Raw genomic sequence first — 10,962 nt, forward strand, 5'->3', positions numbered from 1 at the left:
ACGGGATTATTCCTCAAGCAAATGATACCAATTAATGCAGTGGGGTAAAGTCCTCATTAGGAATAACACTAGTTTTAGATCCTGCTCTTTAGGACATCTCACTGATTTGGATCTTTAAAAAATCCTTAAATATTCAACCCCATCCATACTTTAGACGAATAATTCTTAGTTGCAATGTTTGGCTGTAAATGGAACACATAAACAGATTCTGACGTACTAGTTTGGTGACTGAATGTGACACTCAGTTTATTCAATATGGAGAAACAACTTCTCTTTCAAATGTGTACGTTAGATTTTTTTTCACAGATTTCTTTTTAATATGTTTAATAAATAGAAAATACTTATAATAATAATCCTTGCATTTGATATAATGCCTTATCAAATCTTTGCCCCCCCCCACACCCATTAAGAGTCCTACTTCGCCTAACTTTAGGTTTGGCATTTCTGTTCTATTGTCGTGAAAATGATTACCAATGTAATTTTATATAAGTAATATTTAATTCACACAATCGTCCTCAGTACATGAGTTAGCAGGTTCATAATAATTAGTAAAAAAAATACAAAAAATACATTGACCACAAAGTAAGCAACAGTTTTCTAATTATACTACAAATACTACAGGCATTTTGCATTATATCCTAATATAAAAAGCATCAGTACTAAACTTTGTGATTTTTCTCATAATTAAAATAGTAACCCAATACAAGTCTGTTATAAAATTCTGTACTCACAGCAAGCAATCTGGCCCATTTACCTCTTTTCCCTCAGAAATGATTCATAACTCTTTTGAATATATCTGCGCCCGTTAGCTCCACTTTTAGTTGAAATTTGCAACAAATGTTGACTCCGTGCCACAGATAAAAGTAAATCAACAGCAATTTAAAATTGCAAGGGAATCTGCTGCATTCAGTTTGAGAACAAAATGATTTTCATATGCACCTTCTATAAGACTACTTTCTGCCGACATAGGAATAGTAGGCCATTCAGTGCCTCGAGCCTGTTCTACCACCCTACTTGGGTCATGGTTAACCTGTACCTCAACTCCAAATGATTTCCGCATTTCCTGTATACATTTGATACTTGTGTCATCTGTTCAATTACATGAAAAGCATTGGAGAAAAAATGTTTTGTTCAGAAACACTATTAAAATAGAAAGTACATTAAATTTAAATTGGAAGGTGGAAATATATCTTATAAAAAAAGTTAACCAAGTTTTATATTGGTAACTCAGGAATTGATCAAACCTTTTCAGCACCAATGACTTCTGTGGACTGAAACCTTCATATCTATCTTAATGGCCTTGTATAAGCGTTCCTCGCAAAACATTATAAAACTATCGTCTTTTGAGATGGTACCGTTCCTGAATTCTACTGTATTGCTATTTAATACAAACGGCTGTGCTGCCTTTTATTTTTTTGTCGTTTCATTGGTATGTGAATACAATTATGTGCTGCTTTGCATATGTATCTGGCACTGATGTTAAATAAATTCATGAATAACATGTTGAATCTGGCAAGATAGTAAAGTCGTGTCAGACCACGTTCGCTGTAGCGAACTAAATACATTTTGGTATATATTGCCCTCTAGTTTCCTTTTACCACAAGAAGGATCTTCCAAAAGGATCTGATCATCTACAGCAAGAAGGGCCAGCAATAATTATTGTAACTACCTATTGTTTGAGGAAAATATGTCTTTGCAACCTACACAAACTGAACTCAAACCTTATCCTAACAATGTATACAAAAAGTACAATATTCAATTTCCCAATGTTTGCATCGCAAAGGTTGACACAATGGATGACGTGGGCAGATAAACCATTTTCTGCCTTAAAGAAAGAAATCCTAATGTCCTATGACTTCTATATGTTTTAATTTATCCATGGTGTGTGCGAAACAAACCTACAGAACAAATGCAAAAGGCCTCTTTGCTAAGCTTGTTCTTGACTTCCTGATAAAAATAAACTCCACAAACTGTTCGAAGCATATTGAAAAGCACTGCTTAACTGGAAACCAAATATTTGATAAATACAAGGAAAATAGGCTGGCAGCTGACAGAAAAAATCCATTAGTGTTTCAATCAAATTTTCCAAAATTGTTTTCAGTGATTGAAGTTTGGTGCAAACTTCTAAGACAGTTTTCCACGATGTTGCTTGCACATCTGGGAGATTGCTGTTTGTAGCATTCAACACATCAATACAACTCTCCTTCAGGAAAATGCTCAGTGAAAGTATAGCTAACAGAAACAGCACTGCTATGAATACACCTGTAGTTAAAACCTTATGAGATAACTCCCATACGTGTTTCAAATATGATGCGAGATCTTTATTCCATTGGTTTTCCAAACAGTGTTTCACTTGCGGAATTGGTGCTTGTTCAATATGCCCAACTGTGATCTTTGACCATTTCTCCATCAGAAAGTGTCCTGCCCGAGGCTGGATATCTAGCGGGCGAATTACTGGAAGCTTGGTTTTGATCAAAGCGTTCACTCTCTGACGATAGATGTGAATATTCTCAAGAAAGGTCAGGGGATCTTTTTCCTCTTCAACAAATGCACCAAATATTTCAAGGGCAAGCTGTTCTTCCTTCATTTCGCTCATCTTGTAAATCAGTGGATCGTATTCGCTGGCAATTTTTGCATTGACTTCATCCAAAGCAGCAAGAAGAGCTTCCTTTTTAGTTTGCAGAGTCTTTTGGAGATCCTCAAAATATTGGACGACCGTGTCTTTATCCTGTTGAATGATTTGTTCAGCTTGAGCTTTCTGAAGCACCAACTGTTCAATGAAAACGGACATAACTACCCAGTGTTTATCACTCAGTTGCTCAACAAGTTTGTTAGCAGTTTCCTTTTCTTTAATATAAGCATTCTGTAGATCATCAATAGGATGTCCTTGATGCTGGCCCACTGTTAAGCAATAGCCACACACCAACTTGCGGTCTAACAGGCAGAACATGTTTAATGGTTGTCTGCAGTGATCTGGACAGGTTGGAGTCTTTGGATGATCTTCTTTCTGGTATTTCTCAATAATTCCCATCAACGAGAAGTTTATAGGTAATGAGATAATGCCTGTTGGAGGAAGCTCCACAATGCTTCTGCAGGTGGGGCATTTCAGCGGGAATCGCAGGGGACGCCAAACGGAGAAATTGCCTGAACCTTGGATAATGTTCTCCAAACAGGTTCTACAGAAAGTGTGAGAACAAGGCAAGACGCGAGGGTCCTCAAAAATAGAATAACAAACGGAGCAAGTTAAGTCCTCCTCGAAATTATCCATGTTTTTGCCTGAAAATAAAAAAAGAGTACAATTAATGTAGCACGTCAACATTCCTTACTCGATTTCCCCATTTTTTTTTTAATAATGTCGGATTTTACACAACAAAGGTGCATTCACACTGGAAATATGCTCCCACCCGAACGGATGACACGATCCGTATTGTAGCGCAAACATGTCCAATCTGAGAACAAATGAAAACGTCGACAGAACTGTGCTTCAATGGGTTGCTGACTTGTTATTCCCGATGCAAATTGTTGTATATAATTTTTTTTTTTTTGCAAGAGTGCAGTTAGCAAAATCACTCGCGCGACTTTTTAAATCAATCTTTTAATTTTGCTCCATATCTTATTCCCTCTCGGATCTTGTACCAGAAAGTCTGGGGGCAGGGGCGTGACCCAAATTGGGTGCAGGATTATGCCTTTCCGGCCATATTAAACAGACTAATCCACCATCATGTTGGAAATTTCTCTGCACGTTCGATTACATTAGAGTACAATGTTAATAACTTCAATCAAACCCCGCCCCAAACATGCCACGTTTAATTAGAAAATCAATCACATCGACAGTTTAATCTTGAATATTTAAATCATCAGCAAATCAGTTGTCTCACAAAAGTATTCCAGTTCATTTTAGCAAAAGCAAAATTGTCCCAAGGCCAAAATACAGAGCGTCAAGGACTTCCATTAACGTGTGCTTCTCAATTCTAATTCTCATACTCTGTCTATCTACCCCAATCAATTTGTTAGTTTACGTTACAGTTCATGCAGACATGTTAAAAACTGCTATGTGAGAATTCGCTTATTATTGGCACATTTTAATTCACGAGGATCTGCCACGTTCGGCATGAAATAATTTGCATTTATCATTTAAAAGACAATATGAGACAGAATCTGCATAAAGAATTGGAAGCTTCTGTACTGAGGATTCACACACTGGGATTTGTAGCAAACCTTCCCATAAAATATCAGGATTGTGTATTAGTAGAGATCCTCAACAGGAGGCAAAAGAACATTTCTTTGTGACCATTTTTATATCAAATTGAACCTCAACATGAACACTGATGAGGTATAATTCCCTCATCTGGGCGTATTAAGAGTTGTACAGATGGGAAGAGAAGTGAAAGGGTTCAATGCTCCAGGTAAACATGGCCTGGTGTTTGGCAAGTGGTCTCATTCTTTGAACATAATTGATGGATAAATCAATCAGAGGGTTTAAAATCCCAAATGATTACTCTTCTCGTAAAAAAAACAAATCCACCATTTTTAGGAAAGGATTTGAGAAGTTTTGAGACGGTGGTGGTGTTTGTTAACGTGACTATTGCACATCTCTAAAGATTGGAGTCGAATTGATTGCCCAGTGCCCTACAGCACTATTTTTATTGGAACGTTTATTGGTTTAAAATGTTAAATCCTTATCCATATACTCATTTTGTTTCTTCAACTGTAGTCAACAACCATAAAACAGACTAAATTATATTGAAAGCTGATATGATTGAATGCGTAATTACAATTTTAAACAGTACATTTTGAAACGCATTATCAAATTCCATTGAAAGCTACGACGACGAGTTTATTTCACTAATTATCAAATAACTCACACATTTATAAGAACGCTTTTCGCAAAAATGTCACAACGTATCAGAGAATAGGGCAGAAAAACAGCTTCTCTTGCCTGTTACTGATGTTTTTCACTGGCCGAATAAATAGAAAATTCCAGATTTTGCAGCGAATTACTTTTCTTTTATAGTTTCAAGGTTTCCACCAGTACCTCCTTCTGACCAAGTGCTCATTATTGATCTGAGAATATTACGGCACGAGAGTGTTAACAAAGTGCTTAACCCAGGAGAACATGATGGTGGGAGATGTCTTTGGCTTTACCTACACCGATCGCTCAGGGACACTTGGCTCACTGCTTAACAGACAATAGCTCGGTGGACCTATTCCACATCAATGATTTAATAAGTAATCAATACGAAAAAAAAAACAATTTCGAACACATGTTGCGGCCCGAAATGAGCGTCTCCCCCGAAGAATTTTCGGACGCAATGTCTGGATAAACAACTGGAGAGGATGAGAGTCTTCAAGAAGTCATCCTGAAATCAGGAGGAAATGGATATAAATCCGTTGACCTAAAAAAAAAAACGGAGTCTCTCCGATTTCACAAAGAAGTGGGCGTAGTTACTTACAAAATGCCATCCTGGATTATTAGAGTGGACGATGGCAATTGTGGATTAAAAATGAGGTCATAAATATGGATTGCATCAGTCAGGCCTCGGAGTGGGGGAACCACCGCCTCTCTCGCACAGCAGAGGCTCTTTCTGCACAACAATTATCCGGATTAACAATTGCGACAACGACAGAAAAAGGAGAGAGAGAGAGAACAAAAAAATCCTTTGTGGCAAACGAGAGCCCAGTCACACCAGCACTTGGCGCTGCAGTTACACCAGGTTTCCTCTCCAAATCAGCCCATACATGTGCTGTCGGGTTGTGGCAGTTCAGGCGCTTTACAACTAACTAACTAACTAACTAACTAACTAACTACTAACTAACCAGCTTTCAAAGTTGCTGTACAGTTAGGGTTAGGGACAGACAGACAGACTCTAGACATGACAGACAGACAGACAGACAGACAGACAGACAGACAGACAGACAGACAGACAGACAGACAGATGTAGCGAATATAGTATCAGATGTCAAGGCACCAAACGCAGATACATTTACAACTTTGCAACCGATTTGTATCCACGCGATTCAACCCCCAATGATTCAGACTGTGTATGACTTTGACTGCAAGTTTACACCTCCCAACAAAGCCCAACACAGCCCCAACACAGCCCCATCCCCAACACAACCCCAACACAGCCCCAACCCAACACCAACACAGCCCCAACACAGCCCCAACCCCAACACAGCCCCAACACAGCCCCATCCCCAACACCAACACAGCCCCAACCCCAACCCCAACACAGCCCCAACACAGCCCCAACCCAACACCAACACAGCCCCAACCCAACCCCAACACAGCCCCAACACAGCCCCAACCCCAACACAGCCCCAACACAGCCCCAACCCCAACACAGCCCCAACCCCAACACACCCCAACACAGCCCCAACACAGCCCCAACCCCAACACAGCCCCAACCCCAACACAGCCCCAACACAGCCCCACACACCCCAACACAGCCCCAACCCCAACACAACCCCAACCCCAACACAGCTCCAACCCCAACACAACCCCAACCCCAACACAACCCCAACCCCAACACAGCCCCAACCCCAACACAACCCCAACACAGCCCCAACCCCAACACAGCCCCAACCCCAACACAACCCCAACCCCAACACAACCCCAACCCCAACACCAACCCCAACCCCAACACAACCCCAACCCCAACCCCAACACAACCCCAACCCCAACACAGCCCCAACACCACAAACACCCCCCCCACACACACACCCCCACACACACCCCCCACACACCCACACACACACCCCCCAACCCACCCATCTGCCCCCCGCCCCCCCAGAATAGGTACGAGATCGGAAAAGATTGTCGTTGTTGTTGTCTATGGTTTCATTTGACTGCGGCCTCCAAACTGCCAACGGTTCGTCTCAGTGTTGGCCACAAACCCACAGCCACAACACACACCACAAACACACACTGTGAGGGTCGCGAGGGATGTAAATAGCAAATCAATACAATAATAAATACACATCGCTCATCAGACACCGAACTGGACCCACCGTTGTGTGTATAAGGGCTGTACTGCTCCTCCACAGGAGGACCCCTCTCCCTCTCCCTCTCTCTCCTCTCTCTCTCCTCTCTCTCTCTCTCTCTCTGTGTTTCTGCTCTGTACAGTTTGGCAGTTGCGCACATCAGTATTTGCAGTGTTCAAATTCAGCGAATGGCTGAGATCCGCGAGGATTTGAAACCTTGAAACTGCAAAACAAACTAATCAGTCAATCAGTCAGTCAATCAGTCAGTCAATCAATCAGTCAGTCAGTCAGTCAGTCAATCAGTCAGTCAGTCAATCAGTCAATCAATCAGTCAGTCAGTCAGTCAGTCAATCAGTCAGTCAGTCAGTCAGTCAGTCAATCAATCAGTCAGTCAGTCAGTCAATCAATCAGTCAGTCAATCAGTCAGTCAGTCAGTCAATCAGTCAGTCAATCAATCAGTCAATCAGTCAATCAGTCAATCAATCAGTCAGTCAATCAATCAGTCAGTCAATCAGTCAGTCAGTCAATCAGTCAGTCAATCAATCAGTCAATCAGTCAGTCAATCAGTCAATCAATCAGTCAATCAATCAGTCAATCAGTCAGTCAATCAGTCAATCAATCAGTCAATCAATCAGTCAATCAGTCAGTCAATCAGTCAGTCAATCAATCAGTCAATCAATCAGTCAATCAATCAGTCAATCAATCAGTCAGTCAGTCAGTCAATCAATCAGTCAATCAGTCAATCAGTCAATCAGTCAGTCAATCAGTCAATCAATCAGTCAATCAATCAGTCAATCAATCAGTCAGTCAATCAATCAATCAGTCAGTCAGTCAGTCAGTCAATCAGTCAATCAGTCAATCAATCAGTCAATCAGTCAGTCAGTCAGTCAATCAATCAGTCAATCAATCAGTCAATCAGTCAGTCAATCAGTCAATCAATCAGTCAATCAATCAATCAGTCAGTCAATCAGTCAGTCAATCAGTCAATCAGTCAGTCAATCAATCAGTCAATCAATCAATCAGTCAATCAATCAGTCAATCAGTCAATCAATCAATCAGTCAGTCAATCAATCAGTCAGTCAATCGGTCAGTCAGTCAATCAATCAGTCAATCAATCAGCCAATCAGGCAGTCAATCAATGCAAGGATTATTAATTATCAATAATTAATTAGGATTATCAAATGCAAGGATTATTATTATTATAAGATATACACAGTAATGTCCCTACAGCCATGAAATGAATGGCTTATTTGGGAGATTATTGGTCACGGTGATTGATTATGTTATTATGTTGTTTAGGTTTTATTTCATCATTTGTGGAGTCCTGTAGCTCAGTGGTTAGAGCACTCGCTTTGCAAGTGAGAGACCTGAGTTCAATTCCAGGCAGAGGGCGAAACCTTGGGCAAGTTTCCTTACTCCACACAGAGCCTAATAATAATCCCTCCAAAAACAAAAACAATAATAAATTGGTCATTTTCAATCTACGACTGTTTGTGGGACATTGCTGTGCGCAATTGGCTGCCGCGTTCGCCCACAAATATACAGTCAATTCACTTTACAGTCTATTCTGTGAAGCGCTTTGGGACGTCCTCCCGACGTGAAAAGCGCTATATCAAATGCAAGGATTATTATATTATTATTATTATTATTATTATTATCATTGGTGAAAGAAAATGTATAGATGCAAAACTCGGTAATGATAATTAAACCTGTGACAGACACAACGGGCAAAGTTTTCGTTCCATTTTAAGTTTGTTTTTCTGCTGAACCCAAAGGACTTGTGATCGGCGCGACACAAGGTTTAAACTAACGCGAACACACTCAGTGAACGGCTTTTGGTGAAACCCTGTGAAGATTGTAAAATTCACACTTCGGCAAAAGGAGCGCTTTAAAGGGCAGATTGCACCCGGACATTTCTGTTATCCAGCGCTATAATTAGGTCATTAGGAGTTACCGGAAGAAAAACGGTTGTTGATAAATCTGCAATCAAAACAGAAAATGCTACAACTGATAATAATAATCCGTGCATTTGACATAGCGCCTTATGTCTTCGAGACGTCTCCAAGCGCTTCACAGAATATACTGTAAAGTGAATTGACTGTATATTGGTGGGCGAAACACGGCAGCTAATTGCACACAGCACCGTCCCCGCAAACACTCATGGGTTGAGTGACCAATTTTTCAAAAAATGTATCATTTATTAAAATAAATAATATTTATTTAAAATAAATAAATCCATCGGTATCTTCCTTAAGACGTTCTGTTGTTTCGCCCACAAACTATGCAGTCGATTCACTGAACGATATACTTCCGTGAAGCGCTTTGAGACATCTGGACGACACGATAAGGCGCTGTGTCAAACCCCAGGATAATTATTGTTTGAGGAAGGATATAGTGGTGTCTGAGTGACCAACACAGCCCCAACACAACCCCAACACAGCCCCAACCCCAACACAGCCCCAACTGAACGATATACTTCCGTGAAGCGCTTTGAGACATCTGGGCAGCTCATCGTGACTTGGGCGGCGATTGTGAAAATCTACCGTTGTCTATTGGAAGCAGTTGAGTGATTGATTGACTGATTGATTGACTGATTGATAATAATAATAATCCTTGCATTTGATATAGCGCTTTTCACGTCTTCTCGACGTCCCAAAGCGCTTCACAGAATATGCTGTAAAGTGAATTGACCGTAAATTTGTGGGCGAAACGCAGCAGCCAATTGATTTGTTAAATTTAAACAAGTGGGGTATAAAAAATTGAGGAACACAACAGTAAATTGAGTTGGATTATTGGCTGACAAGAACATTCAATAAACCAGCTCTCAGGCCTGGCTGGTATTTGTTTATTATTTGTGTTGTCCTGCATTTCTAATATACTGTAATTATTGTATTACATTTTGTCCTGTGTATATATAGTCACATCGGGTGCAAATATAATCCCTTGGATGGCAATAGTCTGTCTCCTAACATTATTATAGAGAACCAAACACTGGTTAAGTAAACCTACCGCGTTCCACAAAATCAGTTTACACTGTTTCATGTCTTAATTATATTAAATGTTTTAACTCTTGAATCAACATTAAATGCATTGTAAAATACACAGTATCGACGCATGATCAGAAATTAAATTGTCTTTTTAACTAAAGTCCCTCCAGACCCAAATCGAGGGATACTATTCTTGATGCTTGGACTTCCAGACGGGAATTATCACACTTTTAATAATAATAAATAATCCTTGATATTTGATAGAGCTTTTCACGCCTTCGAAACGTCTCAAAGCGCTTCACAGAATACTGTAAAGTGAATTGACCGTGTATTTGTGGGCAAAACGCAACAGCCAATTGCGTACAGCAGCGTCCCACAAAGTCATGGATTGAAATGACCAATTTATTATTGTTTTTTTTTGAGGGATTATCATCAGGCGAGTAAGGAAACTTGCCCAAGGTTTCACCCTGCTGGGAATCGAACCCAGATCTCTCGCTTGCAAAGCAAGTGCTCTAACCACTGAGCTACAGGACTCCACATTGTTTAAGGGGTGGGGTGCAGAGAATATTTTCCATGTGCATTTTACTCTGTTATACTGTAGACCAATGCCCAAGTATAGCTGTGTACATACAGGTTCCAACCTGAATGATCAGAGCACACAGTACAACCCCTCGCTGCCAATTTGCATTACTCTATTAGCGGATGTGGCATTAGATCACTTCCTACATTGCAATAGGAAACCCAGCTTTAACATTCCTTTCCAGAGAATTCTTCTCCAGTGCAGTGCGTTAAAAAAACATGTTGGCCACAAGTTACAAAACGCACAAGACTTGTAGTTACGCATTGTTGAAGAAATGTTTGAACTTGTAAAGATAATTTTTTTGAATACGCTCCAACCCGTCTTAACCAGAAATGTAGAGAATTTTTGCTCAAGCCGCTGTAGAAAATGACAGCACAGACGAAGGCCGTTCTCCACCGTGCCTGTGTTTAA

The 10,962-nt window shown here is 40.3% G+C and overlaps 1 protein-coding gene across 1 annotated transcript; it reads right to left on the reverse strand.

Annotated features, from left to right (window-relative positions):
* Positions 1-427: 427 nt before the first annotated feature.
* On the reverse strand, positions 428-3,268 carry trim59 (tripartite motif containing 59). The gene has a single exon (XM_007888552.2). It carries the CDS (start codon positions 3,266-3,268, stop codon positions 1,928-1,930), a length of 1,341 nt encoding a protein of 446 aa, XP_007886743.2. The 3' UTR covers positions 428-1,927.
* Between the last annotated feature and the right edge of the window lie 7,694 nt (positions 3,269-10,962).

The sequence above is a fragment of the Callorhinchus milii genome, unplaced genomic scaffold, assembly GCF_018977255.1.
Source record: "Callorhinchus milii isolate IMCB2004 unplaced genomic scaffold, IMCB_Cmil_1.0 Scaffold11, whole genome shotgun sequence".
NCBI lineage: Eukaryota > Metazoa > Chordata > Chondrichthyes > Chimaeriformes > Callorhinchidae > Callorhinchus > Callorhinchus milii.